The sequence below is a fragment of the Rana temporaria genome, chromosome 5 (genome assembly GCF_905171775.1).
Source record: "Rana temporaria chromosome 5, aRanTem1.1, whole genome shotgun sequence".
NCBI classification, from domain to species: Eukaryota; Metazoa; Chordata; class Amphibia; order Anura; family Ranidae; genus Rana; species Rana temporaria.
In genome coordinates this window covers 83,960,357-83,980,881 of record NC_053493.1, presented here as the reverse complement: position 1 = coordinate 83,980,881, position 20,525 = coordinate 83,960,357, and the positions used below count along the sequence as shown (strand labels likewise).

The 20,525-nt window shown below is 46.0% G+C and overlaps 1 protein-coding gene across 1 annotated transcript in view; it reads left to right on the top strand.

Annotated features, from left to right (window-relative positions):
* DLEC1 (DLEC1 cilia and flagella associated protein) overlaps positions 1-20,525 on the top strand; it is a 135,701-nt gene that overhangs the window by 83,159 nt on the left and 32,017 nt on the right. Inside the window, exons 26-29 of the mRNA XM_040352791.1 lie at positions 9,866-10,017; positions 10,192-10,307; positions 12,852-12,922; positions 19,900-20,123. Of these exons, the coding sequence (XP_040208725.1) occupies positions 9,866-10,017; positions 10,192-10,307; positions 12,852-12,922; positions 19,900-20,123 (563 nt within the window). The remainder of the gene's footprint in view (positions 1-9,865; positions 10,018-10,191; positions 10,308-12,851; positions 12,923-19,899; positions 20,124-20,525) is intronic.

Sequence of the window (20,525 nt, the reverse complement as noted above, 5' to 3'; positions counted from 1 at the left end):
TAATATTGAGTGGCAATATTATATTTCAGTGAGACGTATAATATGGCACGTGGTCAGATATTGAGCAATTGTTTGTTTTGTTGTACCAATATATTTTTGAAGTGTACTGTCAACAAGAATAAAAAAGAATAAAAAAGTCAAATTTGCCAAATGAAAAAATATGCAAAACTGATATGTGTGTAGCAAGATTGTTAAAAAGCCAGAAATAGACATTGACTTCACATTTAAAGCTGGCACTTTGGGCTGAACCCTTCTTGCATTATGAACCTCACTTTTTGGTACTGATGCCTACTTTTCAGCCTACACAGTTAGCATAGTTAATTTTTTTTTTTAATGTAGACTTTTATTGAATCCAACCACAAAGCCAAACAATACAGAGTAATGGCGATGGTAATCCAAGGACCTGTACATCCCGAATCCAAAAGGTGACCAGCACAATAAAAAAACAAAAACACTACAGAAACATAACCAACGATAGGCTTGTCAAAGGGCAACGTAAATCATCAACCATAGCAACATATGGTGCATAGGAAGGTAGGAAGATGGAAGGGCAAAGGGGGGGGGGGGTTGGAAAAGAGTGTAAAAAAAAAGATACAGTCCTTGAAAAAGTATTCATACCCCTTAAAATTTTCCACATTTTGTCACGTTACAACCAAAAACATAAATGTATTTTATTGGTACTTTATGTGATAGACAAAGTGCCAAATAATTGTTAAGTGGAAGGAAAATGATAAATGGTTTTCAGATATTTATTTGTAAAAAAAATGAACAGTGTGGCATGCATTTATATTCAGCCCCCCTGAGTCAATACTTTGTAGAACCACCTTTCGCTGCAATTACAGTTGCAAGTCTTTTTGAGGATGTCTCTACCAGCTTTGTACAACTAGAGAGAGAAATGTTTGCCCATTCTTCTTTGCAAAATAGCTCAAGCTCTGTCAGATTGGATGGAGAGCGTCTGTGAACAGCAGATTTCAAGTCTTGCCACAGATTCTCAATTGGATTTAGGTCTGGAGTTTGACTGGACCATTCTAACACAAGAATATGCTTTGATCTAAACCATTCCATTGTAGCTCTGGCTGTATGTTTAGGGTTGTTGTCCTGCTGGAAGGTGAACCTCTGCCCCAGTCTCAAGTCTTTTGCAGAATCTAACAGGTTTTCTTCCAAGATTGCCCTGTATTTGGCTTCATCCATCTTCCCATCAACTCTGACCAGCTTCCCTGTCCCTGCTGAAGAAAAGCATCCCCACAACATGATGCTGCCACAACCATGTTTCACGTGGGGATGGTGTGTTCAAGGTGATATGCAGTGTTGGTTTTCTGCCACACATAGCGTTTTGCTTTTAGGCCAAAAAGTTTAATTTTGGTCTTATCTGACTAGAGCACCTTCTTCCGCATGTTCACTGTGTCCCCCACATGACTTCTCGCAAACTGCAAACATGATTTCTTATGGCTTTCTTTCAACAATGGCTTTCTTCTTGCCACTTTTCCATGAAGGTCATATTTGTGGAGTGCACGACTAATAGTTGTCCTGTGGACAGATTCTCCCACCTGAGCTGTGGATCTCTGCAGCTCCTCCAGAGTTACCATGGGCCTCTTGGCTGTTTCTCTGATTAATGCTCTCCTTGCCCGGCCTGTCAGTTTAGGTGGACGCCATGTCTTGGTAGGTTTGCAGTTGTGCCATACTCCTTTCCATTTTTGGAAGATGGATTTAACATTGCTCCGTGAGATGTTCAATGCTTGGGATATTTTTTTTCAGTAGCGTCACTAGGGTTGGTGTCACCCGGTGTGGTAAAATATGGTGTCACCCCCCCCTCAACTAACTACAGTGTCTCCTCAGTACAGAACCCCCTCCCTTAGTACAGACTCCCTCCACTAAGTATAGACCCCTCCATCAGTAAAGACCCCCCTCAGGACAAACCACCCCCCTCCTCCATCAGTACAGACCCCCACTCAGGACAAACCACCCCCTCCATCAATGAAGACCCCCCTCAGAGAAACCACCCCCTCCATCAGTTCAGACCCCCCTCAGGATAAACCACCCTCCATCAGTACAGACCCCTCTGTGGTGTGGCATGGAGGATATCAGCCCGTGGCATTGCTGAGGTGTTATGGAAGCCCAGGTTGCTTTGCATTTACAAATGATGGATTGAACAGTGTTCAGTGAGATGTTCAAAGCTTGGGATATTTTTCTATAAAACGTAACCCTGCTTTAAAGTTCTCCACAACTTTATCCCTGACATATTTGGTGTGTTCCTTGGCCATCATGATGCTGTTTGTTCACTAAGGTTCTCTAAAAACCCTCTGAGGGCTTCACAGAACAGCTGTATTTATACTGAGATTCAATTACACACAGGTGGACTCTGTTTATTTATTAGGTGACTTCTGAAGGCAATTGTTTCCACTAGATTTTAGTAAAGGGGGCTGAATACAAATGCACGCCACACTTTTCAGATATTTATTTGTAAAAAAAAAATGAAAATCATTTATCATTTTCCTTCCACGTCACAATTATGTGTAATTTTGTGTTGGTCTATCACATAAAATCCCAATAAAATACATTTACGTTTTTGGTTGTAACATGACAAAATGTGAAACATTTCAAGGGGTATGAATACTTTTTCAAGGCACTGTATATCAACCAGGACAGCATAGTTGCCATTTCATTTTCTCTTTCGTTCATAGACGGACACAGCATCCTTTGACCTTAGGGTTATGCTTCTTCCTACCAGGAGATTTAGGCAGAATTCTACAGCACTTAAGGTGTTAAAAACTTTCCTTCATGCCGCTCCTCCCAGGGGGCGTGGCTCCCCCAGGCATAACCCCCACTCTGCTTCAGCAGCCTCAGTTTGTTTCTGCCTAACCGTCAGGAGAGTCAGGCTCTCTCTGGAGTCCTGGACTCTGGAGTTTTTTCTTGCAAATTTTTTTTTTTTTGCTTTTTGCGAGTTTTTCCTCGCTTTTTTTATTTTATTTTTGAATCCTGCGATTCTTCTATCAACAGCCGACTGGGTGACAGGCTGGGTCCTCGACCCTTGTAGTCCCCCCAGGTTCGGCCTTCGAGCGTGTGCCGGCCCTCAGCTCCGCTTTGGGACGTCCACGACAGGCCCCATTGCTCCAGGGGCGGCCGGGGAACTTCGGTTCTAGGGCACACATATGACCGGTCTCTATGGCCTTGTCACAGTGTGTCTGGCTGACAACCATGCCGTTCGCGGACGTTGGTTCTGTCTGGGATACCTCCAGCCGGGTAGTCGCAGGACAGGTAAGTAGTGGCCCCTTACTCAGGTAAGTGGTCTGGCTGGAATGTTTTCCCTTGGGAGGTCGACTGAGGGTTTTTCCCTGCTTTCCTCTCTCCCTTATTCCTCTCCCTCCTTCCCCCTTTGGGTGACGGCTGTGCAGGGGGTTTTTTTCTCTGGGGCTCATTTTTTTTTTTTTTTTTCACTCGTGGTATGGCTGGGGCTGTTCTGTGTCACTGCAGGGGACTGTGGTGGACATTCTGGGCATTTTTGTGTGTGCTGTGTGCTGTTTTGGTGTACTGTCATTTTTGGGTACACTGTCTTTTTAAAACTGCGCAACGGCGGCCATTTTGCCGGAGCCGCGCTTGTATTATTCGGCGGCCATTTTCTTGTGGCCGGCGCCGTTTTCAGCACTAGTTCGGCCTCTAGTGGCCGTTTCGGCGGGGAAAAAAGACCGCGAATCATCTGAGGGGACAGACGCAGCGCTGCAGCTTCTCCTCAGCACACACTTGCCTTCACAGACCGCGCTGTACCAGAGGGTGGTGAGTCTCAGGGGGCCCCATACTGTGCTCTAGCGGCCGGGAGGTGACCTGTGGGGGACTTTTTTCCTGCCATTGGCAGTGGGGGTGACACGGCAGCTGCAATATGGAGCCTGAATCAGGCCCCTCATTCCTCACAATGCCGGAATTAACCCTTAAGCGCCCCTTCCCCTGCCACATCTGTTGAGTCGGTGTCGGCTGTCCTGGAGTCTTTTTCTCACCAGGTTTGGAGCAGCCAGTGCTCGGTTGGGGGGTAAAAAAGCGCCCCCCCCGGAGGCTGTTTCTGGGGATATCTCTGACGCAGAATCTGATGCTTCTGGTTCTGTCATGTCAGAGGATGCGGGCTTAACCCACATGGACAGCGAGGATGACTCTGCTGCGGAGTCTGCTGACAAGGAATTTGTTGGAGCTCTTATTACTGCGGTGCGTGAGACTCTTCATTTAGAGGATGTGGCGGAGACACCAGCGGTGTCAGTCCCTTTTGGATTCCGCAAACCACCGCGTACCGCTAAGGTATTCCCTTGTGTTCCTTATTTGGACAATTTGTTGTATAAGGAATGGGATACACCGCAAAAGGCTTTTACTATTCCTAAAAGCTTTGCTACCCGTTACCCCCTGGAGGAGGACTTTTAAAAAAAAAAAAAAAAAAAAAAAAAAAGTGGGTCACTCCTCCGTCGGTGGACCCTCCTGTGTCCAGACTGAGTAAGGCTACTATGTTGCCTGTGGAGGGGGCTCCTGCTTTCAAGGACCCCGCTGATAGGAGAGTGGAGGCCGTGGCCCGCTCCCTGTTCTCGGTGGTGGGTTCGGCGGTAAGGCCGGCTCTGGCCGGCGCCCTGGTTGCTCAGACGCTAACTGAAAGGGCGAAGCTCCTGCTGCAGGATCTGGAGGTCCAGGGTGCTTCCAAGTCCTCTAGGGACCTGGCTGAGCAGTTGATTCAGGGTCAGAAGTTTCTCTGTGAGGCGGCTATGGATTCGATTCCTTTGCTTTCCAGGGCTTCTGTCTACGCAGTGGTTCTGCGCCGCCTTATATGGCTGAAGTGCTGGTCGGCTGACCAGTCCTCAAAAAAGGCCTTGATAGATTTGCCTTTTAAGGGCGGACGGCTTTTGGGGGCATCCCTGGATGACATCATTAAGGATGCCACTGGAGGTAAGAGCACCTTGCTCCCTCAGTCGGGGAAGGGTAGGGAACCTCGCCGCAAGCAAGGTCCTACTTTTACTACCCCCTAAGCGGTTTTTTCGTGCGGCTGGAAAAGGTCCGCAAGGTGCAAAAGCCCTTGCTGCCGGGCGTAAGCGCCCCTGGTTCAAAAAACCGAACAAGCCTGCGGACAAGCCTGCTTCCGCATGAAGGTCTGCCCCCGCCCGGGTCTCGGGTGGGGGGACGGCTTCACGCCTTCGTGGATCGGTGGAATTCTCTTCTATCCGACCGTTGGGTTTGCGAGGTGGTCGCCTCGGGGTACAAGATAGAGTTCCTTTCTTGTCCCCCAAACAGATTTTTTCCATCCAACCTCCAGCTTCCTCCGGATCGTCGGCTAGCCCTGTCCGGGGCTGTCCAGGATCTTCTGGACAGGGGGGTGGTTGTGCCGGTCCCCTCGCTGGAACGGTTTCGGGGGTTCTACTCCAATCTGTTCGTGGTCCCCAAGAAGGGAGGGGTTCGCCCTATCCTGGACCTAAAGGCCCTCAACTCCTTTGTCAAGGTGCAGCGATTCAGGGTGGAGTCGGTCCGTTCTATCATAGCGTCCCTCCACCAGGGGGACTTCATGGCGTCCTTAGACATCATGGACGCATACCTGCATGTTCCCGTTGGCACAAGCCACCAAAGGCATCTGCGCTTTGCGATCGGGGAGGACCACTATCAATTCGTGGCCCTCCCGTTCGGGCTGGCGTCGGCACCACGGGTGTTCACCAAGGTGCTCGCCCCGATCCTGGCCTTGCTACGGCAGCGAGGGATCGCTATCGTGGGATACCTGGACGACCTTCTCCTGAGAGCTTCTTCAGGCTCAGAGTTAGAGGAGGACGTGTCCATCACGTGTCGGACTCTGCGGGAGTTCGGCTGGTTTCTGAATCTCAGAAAATCAGTGTTGGTTCCGTCCCAGAGGCTGGAACACCTGGGGCTGGTTTTGGATTCGGGGGAGACAAAAGTGTTCCTCCCATCGCAAAACCTGCTGACCCTGCAATCTGCAGTGAGACAGTTGTTGACCCAGAAGTGGTCATCTCTTCGCTTCTGCATGCGGGTTCTGGGTCTGATGGTGGCCTCCTTCGAGGCGGTTCTGTATGCCCAATTCCACACCAGGGTACTACAGAAGGAGATTCTGTCACGATGGGACAGGGTCCCATCTTCTCTGGATCGCCAGATTCGGTTGAGCCATCTGGCCAAATCTTCCCTGGCATGGTGGCTGACGTCTCCGGTGCTTCGGTCCGGGAAGTCTTTTCTTCCGTGCCGCTGGACAGTGGTCACGACGGATGCCAGCCTCTTCGGCTGGGGGGGGCGTCTGGGGCACCCAGTCAGCCCAGGGGCGCTGGACTCGGGAGGAGTCCCGCCTGCCGATCAATATCCTGGAGCTCCGAGCAAACAAGCTGTGCCTTGTCAGGTGGTCGCTGGAGCTACAGGGCCGTCCTGTCAGGATCCAGTCCGACAACGCCACGGCCGTGGCGTACGTCAATCATCAGGGCGGCACAAGGAGCTCGGCCGCGGCGACGGAGGTCGCTCACATACTTCGGTGGGCCGAAAGGTCCGTTCCGGCCCTGTCGGCGGTATACATTCCGGGAGTTCTGAATTGGCAAGCCGACTTCCTGAGTCGCACGACTCTGGATCAAGGGGAGTGGTCTCTCCACCCGGAGGTGTTTCAGATCCTGTGCCAAAAATGGGGCACTCCAGACGTAGACCTTCTGGCGTCCCGTCTCAATCGGAAGGTGCCACGGTTTGTGGCCAGGTCAAGGGACCCGTGGGCAGACGCGTCAGACGCGTTGGTGGCTCCCTGGGGTCAATATCACCTGATTTACGCCTTCCCTCCTCTAAGGCTCCTACCCCGCCTGCTGCGCAGGGTGGAAGCCGAAGGGATTCCAACGATCCTGATCGCCCCAGATTGGCCGCGTCGCTCTTGGTACGCGGACCTGGTACGTCTGGTGGCAGACGCCCCCTGGCGCCTGCCTCTGAGGGAAGATCTCCTGTCTCAGGGCCCGATCTTCCATCCTGCTTTACGGTCACTGGCTTTAACGGCGTGGCTGTTGAGAACCAGGTACTGAAGGACCGGGGCCTGTCGGGCCCGGTAATCTCTACCATGATGCGTGCACGGAAGTCCACTTCTCGAAAAATTTACCATCGTACATGGAAAGCATACATCTCTATGTGTGAGGAGATGAAGTGGCACCCCCGTACTTACGTGGTGTCCCAGATCCTGCTGTTCCTACAGCGGGGAGTGGACCAGGCTCTTGCCTTGAGCACGATCAAGAGTCAGTTTTCTGCTCTGGCTGTTTATTTTCAGCGTCCCGTGGCAGCGCACTCTTTGGTTCGCACGTTTGTGCAGGGGGTCCGGCATGTGGCCCCCCCGGTGCGCCCTCCGCTACCTTCTTGGGACTTGAACTTGGTCCTCTCGGCGCTTCAGCGTGCCCCCTTTGAGGACATTCGGGAGATCCCCTTGCTGACTTTGTCGCAGAAGGTGATCTTTCTGGTAGCTATTACCTCTATCAGACGAGTGTCTGAACTGGCGGCCTTGTCTTGCAAGGCCCCCTACTTGGTCATCCATCAGGATAAGGCGGTGCTGCGCCCGCAGCCCTCTTTTCTTCCGAAGGTCGTTCGGCCTTTTCACATTAACGAGGACATTGTTGTTCCATCATTATGTCCTCAGCCGAAGAACCCGAAGGAAGCCTCTTTACATTCTCTGGATGTGGTTCGGGCCCTTCGAGTTTACTTGTCGGCGACAGCTCCGTTCCGGAAGTCGGACTCGCTGTTCGTGTCTGTGTCCGGTCCCAGTATGGGCCTGGCAGTCTCGTCGGCCACCATTTCCAGGTGGATCCGACAGGTTGTGCTTCAGGCCTACGCCCTGAAGGGGCGGGCGCCTCCCTTTCGGGTCATGGCGCATTCGACCAGGGCGATCGGGGCCTCCTGGGCTTCCGACACCAAGCCTCTGTGTTACAGGTGTGTAAGGCAGCGACCTGGTCGTCGTTCCACACTTTTTCAAAGTTTTATAAGGTGGATGTGTGTGCATCGTCTGATGCCTCCTTCGGCCGCAGGGTGTTACAGGCGGCAGTTTAAGGTTGGAGTTCCTCCGTTGAGTAACTCCGGTTTTGTTTGGGGTGTAACCTGTTTTTGCTGTGTTATTTTCCCACCCCTCGAATCTTTTTGACACTGCTTGGGGACGTCCCTAAGGTCAAAGGATGCTGTGTCCGTCTATGAACGAAAGAGAAAAAAGGATTTTTGTACTCACCGTAAAATCCATTTCTCTGAGTTCATAGACGGACACAGCACCCACCCCTCCTTTGTTTGTACTGCTTGTTACGAACTGAGGCTGCTGAAGCAGAGTGGGGGTTATGCCTGGGGGAGCCACGCCCCCTGGGAGGAGCGGCATGAAGGAAAGTTTTTAACACCTTAAGTGCTGTAGAATTCTGCCTAAATCTCCTGGTAGGAAGAAGCATAACCCTAAGGTCAAAGGATGCTGTGTCCGTCTATGAACTCAGAGAAATGGATTTTACGGTGAGTACAAAAATCCTTTTTTTACCTTATGTTGTTTATAAATGCAAGATTTTTATTAGTGATGGGGAACGGCCATGAACGTGAAGTCAGTAAAAAAATAATTCATTTAAACAAATCAACAGTATCATATAACCAGCCTATTTTACTGCATAGACAAACAAATTTGTTATGACAGGTATCCATACAAAAAGGTCTCCTACTGCGATTGTTCCATGCAATGACAGTTATGCCGCGTACACACCATCACTTTATGTGATGAAAAAAAACGACGTTTTTAAAAACGTCAATTTAAATGACCATGTGTGGGGGAAAACATCGTTTTCCTCGACGAGTACCTTGTCAGGCTTGTCGAGAATCTTGTCAAGCTTTCTTTGCGTACACACTGTCAACACAAAATCTTGTTGTTCCCAAATACGGTGACATACAACACGTACGACGGCTTTATAAAGGGGAAGTTTGATTCCACTGGCGCCACCCTTGGGGCTGCTTTTACTAATCTCATGTTACTGCGTGTTAAAGTGGTTGTAACCCCATTTTTTTTCACTTTTACCTACAGGTAAGCCTATAACAAGGCTTACCTGTAGGTATAAAGAATATCTCCTAAACCTGTACGGTTTAGGAGATATTCCCCTCGCAATGCCGGCGGCGCATGCGCAGGGGGGAATCCACGGCGAAAGGACCGGCATCCGCCGGACCCTGACGATTTTAAATCTCCCACGCGCACGCGCGGGAGTGACGTCATCGCCGCTCCAGCCAATCACAGCGCTGGAGCGGCGATACCCGGAAGACACGCCGGAGCAATATGACATCCTGCTCGGCGTGGACCAGGTAAGTGGTGTTCACCTCGTTCCGAGGTAAGTATTTTATAATCGCCTAGTATGCGGTGCATACTAGCCGATTATGCCTTTTGCCTTGCAGGTTTTAAAAAAAAAAAAAAGTTTATACGGTTTACAACCGCTTTAAGTAAAAGTTTGGTGAGAGACGATTCGCGCTTTTCAGTCTGTTACAGCGTGACAAATGTGCTATCTCCATTACGAACGCTACTTTTACCGAAGGTGCGCTCCCGTCTCATACTTTATTCTGAGCATGCGCGGGTTTCTAAGCATACACACGAACGTGTTTACGTAAACCAGCCCGACGAGAAACACGACGAGGAAATTGAGACTCCCGACGAGAAAAAAGAGAACTTGTTCTCTTTTTTTCTTGTTGAGTTCCTCGACAGTTTCCTTGATGAAAAGCATACACACGACCGTTTTCCTCTGCAAAAAAGCTCTGCCACCAAGTTTCTTGAGGGATTTTGTCGAGGAAAACGGTTGTGTGTACTAGGCCTAATATTTATGAATTTTAGACACTGATATATTGGAAAAAATAAATAAAATAATGTAGGTCTGTTGTTATGTGCTTTTAGATACAAGAGCAATACTATTATCCGATGGGAAAGGAGTTGCTTTTATTGCTCAGCCAAGCTCGGGAATACTTGGACCATTCCAACAGATATCGATTAATGTGACTGCTTATAACAATATGTGGGGAGAGTATTCAGATCAACTTGTCTGTACGGTATGTGTTACTATATGTGTACCAAAGTCCTAAGTATTTCTTGTATCAACATAACAGAAAGAAAAACTGGGGAATATATAGAATAATGAATACTAGGATTTGCATTTTAGTCTTTGCAGTTCAGTGTTTTGATAATGATGTAAATCATCTCTGTACATTGTATTTTTTTTTTAGGTTGGAGATATAATCCCTAAGGAGATTCCTATGAAAATGTATGTAAAGGGATGTCCCCTCTACTTCCAAATGGCAGGGCCAAGACCTAATCGTCAGACAGAAGGTCCTGCGTTAAGGTATTTAACACCCAAGCCAAATTAGTAACTTTTAGCAGGACTGTGAGTCAAGCCCTGTACACACAGGCCAGAATCTCGTCAGGAAAAAACCCTTGTTTTTCCTGTAGAGATTCTTGGCAGGAATCTCTTGCCGCCCGAGTGTACAGACGCTCCTTTCAAAAGAATCGTGGTTCTCTTGAAAGGCAAGAACGCGGTGACGTCATCGCAAACGATGAGCATGTGTGCTTGTCACATTCGATGCCATCGCCGCCATCTTGCTGCACCCTACCTATGATTAGGAAGCTACTGCGCATGCGTCAAAGTAATTTCGAGCATGCGCGGGTTTCCACGGCGACAGGTAAGTATACACACTCTCGGGTTTCTAGGCAAGAAAACTGCAGAGAATCTCACGACGAGAAAAATAGAGAACATGTTCTCTATTTTTCTCGTCTAGATTCTGGGCAGTTTTCTTGTCGAGAAACCTGAAAGCCTCGTACACACGCTCGGTGTACTCGGCAAGAAAGCTCTGAGAGCAGTTTTCTTGCTGGTTCTTGCCGAGTAAACCGATTGTGTGTACGAGGCTTAAGGCACAAAGCTACAGCCTCCCAAAAACATGAGATGACAGTTGCCAGATCTTACTGTTTTTGGCTGGATTCAACAATAATCTTATGTTTATGGTTTCCTTGCCTTTCCATTGCATGTCCACTCTTGGGGGTCTAACAATTGATGAGAAGGGTTACCAAACCTGGCGTAATAGCTATTGCCCCCTCCAATAAGCATTAACTGCAAATTTTGCCAGAGCTGCTTTTCTTATACCCCTCCATAGTGATTTGACACACGTCGTGTGACATGTCTCATCCAGCTTCCCTCGTAGGTTAATAGGAGCCTTTAGCCTGTTTGTATTTGGGTGCACTGTTTGGAAGAAAAAATATATTTCATAATGTTTAGGGCAGGTGTCTCCAAACATTCTAAACAAAGGGCCGGTTTATTGTCCTTCAGACTCTTGGAGGGCCGGACTTTGGCCAGCGGGGGTGGAAATTTTCCTGGCATCAGTGGGAGTAAACATCTGGTATTAGGGGGAGGAATAGTGCCCCATCGTTGGTAACATAGGGAGGAATAGTGCCCTATTAGTGGTGTTAGTGGGAGAAATGGTGCTTCACTCTCGGTGTCAGATGGCAGAATAGTGTCTTGTATCAGTGGGAGAGATAGTGTCCCAAGGGCCAGATAAAGGCAAGCAAAGGGCTGCACCCGGCCCTCGGGCCACAGTTTGGAGACCACTGGTTTAGGGCATCTTAGAGGCAGGGATGACTGTATATTTGCATGCATGGTAAAACTGAAAGATACAAATCTGTCCAAACTTTCTTCACTATAGCCATAAATGCACATTTCATATTGATGAATAGCATACCTTCTGTACTTACATTTATTTTTTCACTTGCGTGAGTATACTGTACATATACAAAAGGCAAACATTTTGTTATACTTTTCATGTAACGTATTCTCTGCATCCAACAATGTCTCCATATTTTTGTACTTATTTTTAAAATGTTGTGGGCCAAACAAAAGAAATCAAACGTTTTTTTCCATCAATGCGAAGAGAACCATTGGCCAAATCCCCTTTACTGGGCTATTGTATGCTGAGAGCTGAAAGCACTGGTTGTTGGAATACCCTAACAGTGCCTGCATCTGATTGGCTGTAGCCGCTGTTTGGCCAACAGTTTTCGGCCCAGATTCTTTGACAAACCTGCTTTTGCTGGGCTAGCAGGGAACCCATTGTAAGAATTATGGGTGATTCCTCTGAACTGGCCGAAATTCCAACAGTGTATGGCCAGCTTCAGCCACGCATTTGTCTGGTAGGTATAGATTTAGCATATCTGCCTGGAATGTATTACCACATATTTGGCTTAATTTACTATAGTGTGAAGTCATGTTATGTACACTGTTTGTTTTAAACTTCCAATCAAATTATTATTATTATGTCATTAAAAATCACACTTCACATGAACCAACAGAACACATTAGCATGAAAAATGACTCTATGTTGAATAGAAGAGTACTGTTTCTTGCCATGAATTTAAAAACTTTGGCTGCTGAGCTCCCTCACGTGTTTTTTTTTTTATTACGCTGAACTCTTTTACGTGTATATTTAAAACCACTAGATAAACTGTAGTTCTTTTTTAATTGCCCAGCACTTGGTGGCATGACAGACTCCCATCATTTTGCTTTACACTTTAGTAAATGAGAATGATTACTGATGATACTAGAATACCCATATACTAGAATACTGGTAGACAGGATCTTAATGGTTAATGTGCACATATATATATATATATATATATATATATATATATATATATATTGGTATTGAATGCCCCTTTAAGACCCTCCTACTGTATGTGAAATTTGACTGACAACACCCACTATTTGATGTGATTTGGAGGGTGTGTGTAGGTTGAGGGGTTTTGGGGGGTCGTGGTTAAGTTCCAGCACCTATTGTTTGAGAAAAAAGCCCAATATATATGTATATGAGTAATATAGGAGAAATAATGTATTTATCTTTTTAAGGTTTGGTACACATGTGTCTGGTGGAGACACCATTTCGAGATGCTTGCGTATTAACAATCCAAGTCCCTTTGGTGAGCATTTTGTTTTCCTATGAATGAGCATTATATACTAATGGGCTTTAATAAACACTGCTGCTGTCTACAGCTGATAATCAAATGTCAAGATGTAGATCACCTTTTTCAAGATTTGGCATCCAAATTATCATGTCCTACTGCACAACATGTGGCAGGAGAAATAATTCTAGTTCTCCATTACTTAGCATAAAGGTTAGCAGAATATGGGCCAGACATGTATGGTTTACTTTGAAGGGAAATAGACTTCACTTTGCAAGGGAAGTTGCACTTTGCAGGAGAAATTGCCCCTAAGTTTAGTGAATGAGGTGCAGCAATGTTGACTTCCATCATGTTCAAAAAAATATGCTGTTTTATTTTTCCTTGTACTGTGGGTATTCTTTGCAAAGTGAAACTTCACCACATGCACTAAACTCTGGGAGAAATTCCCTTTCAAAGGGCAACTTATGTATTAAAATGCAATGACGTCACACTCAGACTCGGCCTGATGCGTTTCCCCAAAATTGGCATCTTCTGGAATTGGAGGTCAGAAGAAAGATCAGAGAAAGGGCAACTTCTGCTGCAAAAAATAACAGCCTATTGGTCTTTACTAACTCAACCTCATAGGGGAAATATATATAAATAAAGTCAATGACACCAATCTTTCCCTATTCATCACGAAAATCACACACACACACACACCTCCCCCCTTTGCACTTTATCCACTCCCCATCCCCTTTTTTTCTTCTTCTTCTTCTCATTATTCTTCTCCCTCTTCCTCTTCTTTTCCCTCCCCACAGGGGCCCCTCTGCCCATAGTAGGCTCTCCTTAGCTCCTGTGAAAGACCTTGGCTTATTACTGGGTAAATCCAGGTTCAATCCTGTTAGGGTTAGTTAATAGTTCATGTTAATGAATACTGGACACCATAGGTACAGGCAGAGTTCCCGTTTATTTGATACACAGAATGGCTGATACTCAGGGATAGCAAAGGCAAGGTTTAAATCAGAAGAGAATCTACAGGGAAAGAGTATCAGAAATGTATTATATGTAATATCTATGGTAGCCTACACCCCGATAATGTACCAATATCCCTCAGCAGCAGTGTTGCCAACCGTCCGTATTTTTACGGACAGTTCGTAAAAAATGTGGCAGTAAAAATAGCCGAGATCGGTTCGGCTTGGAACTGCGCATGGAGATTGGCGCCAGAGGGAGATGGTGGCTGCGGTGGCACCGCAGAGGGGGATGGAGACAGGGGGCAATTGGAGCAGGGGGAGATTGGAGGCAGGGGGTGTTAGTGGCAGGTGGTGATTGGAGGCAGGGGGTGTTGGTGGCACCGCAGAGGGGGATGGTGGCACCACAGAGGGTGGGGGATGGAGAAAGAGGTTGTTGTTGGCACCGCAGAGGGGGATGGAGGCAGGGGGTGATTGGAGGCAGGGGGCCTGGGGGAGATTGGAGGCAGGGGGTGTTAGTGGCAGGGGGTGATTGGAGGCAGGGGGTGTTGGTGGCACCGCAGCGGGGGATGGTGGCACCCTCTGCGGTGCCACCAACACCCCCTGCCTCCAATCTCCCCCTGCCCCAATTGCCCCCTGCCTCCATCCCCCTCTGCGGTGCCACCGCAGCCACCATCTCCCTCTGCCTCCAATCTCCATGCGCAGTTCCAAGCCGAACCGATCTCGGCTATTTTTACTGGCACATTTTTTACGAACTGTCCGTAAAAATACAGACGGTTGGCAACACTGCTGCTGAGGGATATCGGTACATTATCGGGGTGTAGGCTACCATAGATATTACATATAATACATTTCTGATACTCTTTCCCTGTAGATTCTCTTCTAAATTTAAACCTTGCCTTTGCTATCCCTGAGTATCAGCCATTCTATGTGGGGGATGGAGACAGAGGTTGTTGGTGGCACCGCAGAGGGGGATGGAGGCAGGGGACAATGGAGGCAGGGGGTGATTGGAGGCAGGAGAAAAATTACCTGTTTGCAAAATTTTATAGCAAAATTAAAAAATATAGAATTTTTTTTTTTTAATTCAGTCTTTTTTTTTAAAAAAAATACAAAAAATAAAAACCACAGAGGTGATCAAATACCACCAAAAGAAAGCTCTATTTGTGGGGAAAAAATGATAAAAATGTCATTTGGGTACACTGTTGTATGACCGTGCAATTGTCGTTCAAAGTGCATCAGCGCTGAAAGCTGAAAATGGGTCTGGCAGAAGTGCCCAGTAAGCAAGTGGTTAATTACTATATCGAAAAAATAAAATAAGAAAAATGCTTTTTTCCTTAAAATCATATTGCTAATTGCATATTATACTTGTTTGTACCCTAAATACTGAGATTTTCAAGGTCAATCTATTTTTAGATCTTGGGGGGTCAAAAGGTCAATCTATTTTTTAGATCTTGGGGTCAAGAGGTCAATCTATTTTTAGATCTTGGGGGTCAAAAGGTCAATCTATTTTTAGATCTTGAAGGAATTAATGTTGGAGAGAAACAAGAATGGACTTAATAGGCACTAATCGTTGACTTAAAATATGTTTAATTGATGTTTCAAACAGGCTCTACACGCAGTCATCCGCGAAACATGTAGAGCCTGTTTGAAATCTACCACTACATACGCTAGCCATCATAATTCTTTGATGTCTTTCTTGGACCAGTATTGGTTTAACTTAATCCTCTGTTTATTATTACATTCTTTGTGATAATTGTTTTCTTTTTGTATTTACTGCAATGTTGATCCAATAACCTTTTTGGGATTGCATCAATTAAACATATTTTAAGTCAACGATTAGTGCCTATAAAGTCCATTCTTATTTCTCTCCAACATTAATTCCTTCAATGTATATAGGACGTGGCACTGTACTAATTTAAGACACCCACAGCGCCATCCTGTGGCTGGTGTTCTTCTTAAATCTTTTTTTTTATTTTTATGTCTTGGGGGGTCAATCTATTTTTAGATCTTAGGGGTCAAAAGGTCAATCTATTTTTAGATCTTGGGGGTCAAAAGGTCAATCTATTTTTCGATCTTGGGGGTCAAAAGGTCAATCTATTTTTAGATCTTGGGGGTGGAAAGGTCAATATATTTTTAGATCTTGGAGGGTCAAAAGGTCAATCTATTTTTAGATCTTGGGGTCAAGAGGTCAACCTATTTTTAGATCCTGGGGGTCAAGAGGTCAATCTATGTTTGGATCTTCGGGGTCAAAAGGTCAATCTATTTTTAGATCTTGGGGGGGTCAAAAGGTCAATCTATTTTTAGATCTTGGGGTCAAGAGGTCAATCTATTTTTAGATCTTGGGGGTCAATAGGTCAATCTATTTTTAGATCTTGGGGGTCAAAAAGGTCAATCTATTTTTAGATCTTGGCGTCAAGAGGTCAATCTATTTTTAGATCTTGGGGGTCAAAAGGTCAATCTATTTTTAGATCTTGGGGGTCAAAAGGTCAATCTATTTTTAGATCTTGGGGGTCAAAAGGTCAATCTATTTTTAGATCTTGGGGTCAAGAGGTCAATCTATTTTTAGATCTTGGGGGTCAAGAGGTCAATCTATTTTTAGATCTTGGGGTCAAAAGGTCAATCTATTTTTAGATCTTGGGGTCAAGAGGTCAATCTATTTTTAGATCTTGGGGGGTCATAAGGTCAATCTATTTTTTGATCTCGGGGGTCAAGAGGCCAATTTGTAGATTTTGGGGTCAAGAGTTCCATCAAGTCAAGTTTTCTGTAGATAAAAACAAACTGTACAGTTTTGATAAAAGTTAAATAATGTCCTTGCTGAAGGTGTAGGCCATTTACATGCCTCCTGAAGCCTGATTTAAAAACTCCCAGAGATTGCATCATCTCGTCCGCCATGTTGCTAGGACATCACAGCTATTAGCCCCCTTTCACACTGGAGGCGCTAAAGGGATAAAAATAGCACCTGTTAAGTGCCTGAAAGAACTCCTCCCCTGCAGCCCCAGTGTGAGAGCCTGAGGCCTTTCACACTGGAGCGTTGCCCTTGCAGGACGTTAGAAAAAGTCTGTTCCTCCACCTCCTCACATGCTCTTTCTCTCCCCTGATGCAGTAGCTCTGAGTTTGAGAGCAGTCTCTAGTTATGATGGAGGTGAAGAGTAACAACTATGAGTCTCTTAGCGAAATCCTAGCAATAAGGCAGGAGAGGGTTATGTCATCTCTGGGAACTATTCAGTCAGGACCCATGAAGTATGTAAATGGCCTACACCTACAGCAAGGGCATTATTCAACTTTGGTCAAAGCTGCACAGGTTGTATTCATCTATGGACACCCCTAACCTGCATAAGCAGTTTATTTTGCCTTTAAGGGATTGTTCACGTGTGTTGATTAGAAACAACAAAGCACTGCTAATTAACACACCTAGAGCATTTATGATGTGTTTTTGAAAAAGCATCAAGAAAGCGTGTTAAATTACCTTTGAATGTGTTGTTTTTCTAGTGGGAAGGGCTTAAAGTGGAACAAAAGGGTGAATATTTACCTGTCAAAATGCCATTCGTCAACATCTTCTTTAGAGTGCCAGTCTTCGGGCCTCTTCATTGGCCGATGGGGGATGATGTCACTCCTGCACATGTGCTGACTGCGCCAGCACTGTGGAGCTGCATATGCACTCAGGCTACAACACCGGAGAGGACGGTAAGCAGACAGGTAGGGGGATTTAATTGCAGAAGAGACATTGCATGTCTTCTCTACAATAAAAGCCTGCCTGTTCACTGTTTCTTACGAAACTTCAGTTTCACTTTACCCACTTGCCACCTGCGCTATAGCCGAAAGAAAAAAATATGGTTGTGACCCTCGCTTCGGAACTGCACATGGGCAGTTCTGATCGGGAGCTGGCCAAAACCATCCGAGTGCCTGCTAAAGTGTGTTCGGGCAGCACTGGCGGAAGGGCGGGTCTGACAGAAGCAGTGCCTGAACGTCATGTGATGTCTTCGTGCAAGAGCCTCTTGTGCAGGTCTCTGGGATGGGAGCAAGGCAAGCTGGGAGCGGGAATGTCAGTGCTGTTTGGACTGGAGTGGAGTGAAGGTACCACCTGGCATGAAGAGAGACTGTCCCTGTGACTCAGGAGAAGACGTGTCATGTCGGCGAAGTGTCATCATCATCATCTGTGCTGCTGCACACTGCTGTCTGTGTTACTGTTAGAGTCAGTTTCATCTGTGTGTGCCTGCCCATTCTAATGTCTTGCCCTGTCCCTAAACTATTTAACCACTTCTCGTCCATGCTATAGCCGAATGACGGCTACAGCGGGGACCCCAATTGCCGGGAGGTCGTCAATAGACGTCCTCCCCTGCGCGAGCTGTGATCACCCAAGTCACTGAGACTCGGGTGATCACAGTTCCGAGTAAGGGGCCGGTCAATGACAGCTGATCCCGTGATGTAAACAAAGCTCAGTAATCATGAGGAGCGTGAGGATAAAAAAAAGACGATCACCGGCTTAGGTGCAAGGGACATCGGCCCCGAAGAGGAAGTATGCACATATGCCTCGTGTGCCAATCTAAACCCCCTGCCAGTGCCACCTGTCAGTGTTCACAGTTCCCACCAGTGCCACCTATCAATGCCCACGAGTGCCACAAGTGCCACCTATCAATGTCCACCACGATTGGTGCCAATCAGTGCCACCTAGCAGTGCTGCCTATCAGTGCCCATCACTACCACCCATCAGTGCCCATCACTGCCAGCTATCAGTGCCACCTATTAGTGCCCTTCAGTGCGACCCACCAGTGTCGCCTATCAGTGCCCACCAGTGCCACCTATCAGTACCCATCAATGCAGCCCATCAGTGCCTATCAGTGTAACATCAGCGTACATCAATGAAGGATAAAAAATTACCTGTTTACAAAATGTTATAGCAAAATAAAAAAATATAACTATAAATTTAACAAAAAATAAAAACCACATAGGTGATCAAATACCCCCAAAAGTAAGCTCTATTTGTGGGAAAAAAATTATAAAAATGTCATTTGGATACAGTGTTGTATGCCTGCACAATTGTCGTTCAAAGTGCATCAGCGCTGAAAGCTGAAAATTGGTCTGGGCAGAAGTGCCCAGTAAGCAAGGGGTTAATTACTATATCGAAAAAAAAAATAAGAAGAATGCTTTTCGCCTTAATATCTACCTTAAATCATATTGCTAATTGCATATTATACTTGTTTGTACCCTAAATACTGAAATTTGCACCGAAAACTGTAATTTTGTAACTTTTGGAAATGGCAGTAAAAACTTGGCTGTACCAGTAAATTTTGGGTGTCGTGTCAGTAAATTTCAATCTGGTAGGTTGGCAACACTGCTCAGCAGCACCTTAAGCCCCATACACACTATCAGTTTTCCTGATGGTTTTCTCTTCAGGTTTACCAAAACCATCTAATATGAGGTCAAACCTTAAGCGTTTCAATTTGAATGCAATCAGGCAGGTCCTTGTACTACATGGTTTTGGTAAACCTGAAGAGAAAACCAGCAGGAAAACTGATAGTGTGTATGGGGCTTGAGACTTTCAAATGTTTGCCTCTGAATGTACTTGTGCTAGCCTACTTAAAGCCAGTAAATTTTTTTTTAATAAAAGACAATAGGGGGTTGATTTACTAAAGGCAAGAAGACTGTGCACTTTGCAAAGTGCAGTTGCTCCAGAGCTTAGTAAAGGAGCAAAAGCTCTGATGACTTCCATCATCCAATCTTGTGCAAGCAAAAATGCTGTTTTTTATTATTTTTCTTGCATGTGATTGGGTGTTCTTTGCAAAGTGAACCTTTACATCATTTACTAAGCTCTGGAGCACTTTTCAACGTGCACATTCTTTTTACCTTTAGTAAATCAACCCCAGGGTGTCCATTTTCAGATACCATACATATACACAGTCTTTGTGGCTGTTATAGTTAATACATTCAGTTTTCAATTCAGTTATTCAGTCATCTGTCCAATCTTTCCATAGGCCATTAAACTTTGGAATTGATGATTTATTAATAATAATTGTGTAGAAATCACTTCTGTCATTTCATGACTTTCAGACATCCGACTTGATTGGGAGACATACAATCGAGAAGAAGATAGCTCCAAATTTGTAGACCTTGTGCTGTTGTATGGAGACCCTTTCCCTCTAAAGGACATAGATGGGAATGAAATTGTGGATTCCACTCTGGATACCCCAGAAAGTGGCAGCTCATCTCAAGACTGGGATAAAATTCCCAGTACATCTGAGTCATCGTTATCAGTTTCTCTAAGAAGCCCCAGTGTAAGTATTGAAATAAAAAAATCATTCTATCCCAAATTTTTGTTACAATTATCAATGTTTCTGGTCAACCAAACCATAGCATTTTATATATCTTTGGATTAAAAAAAACCTCTCAACTAAAGTTGTATTTGTCACTATCTTCCATGCCTTCAAGCGTTGGTGGCCTGCTGTGGGACCGGTCCCGTAACCTCCTGGGATGTGTGGAATTGTCCCAGGAGGCTGAGGTTAGGTAAAGGAGGATGGGATGGGTGTTTTCGGGCGACATCATCCTCGTTTAGGCAATGAAGTGGGAGTAGGTACCTGGAAAAGGTCATTCCTGCTCCTCTTTAGCATATCCTGACAGAGTAGGTTCAAATTCAAACAAAAGAAAAATCTCTGCTCCCAGCATTCATCAGGACCTTT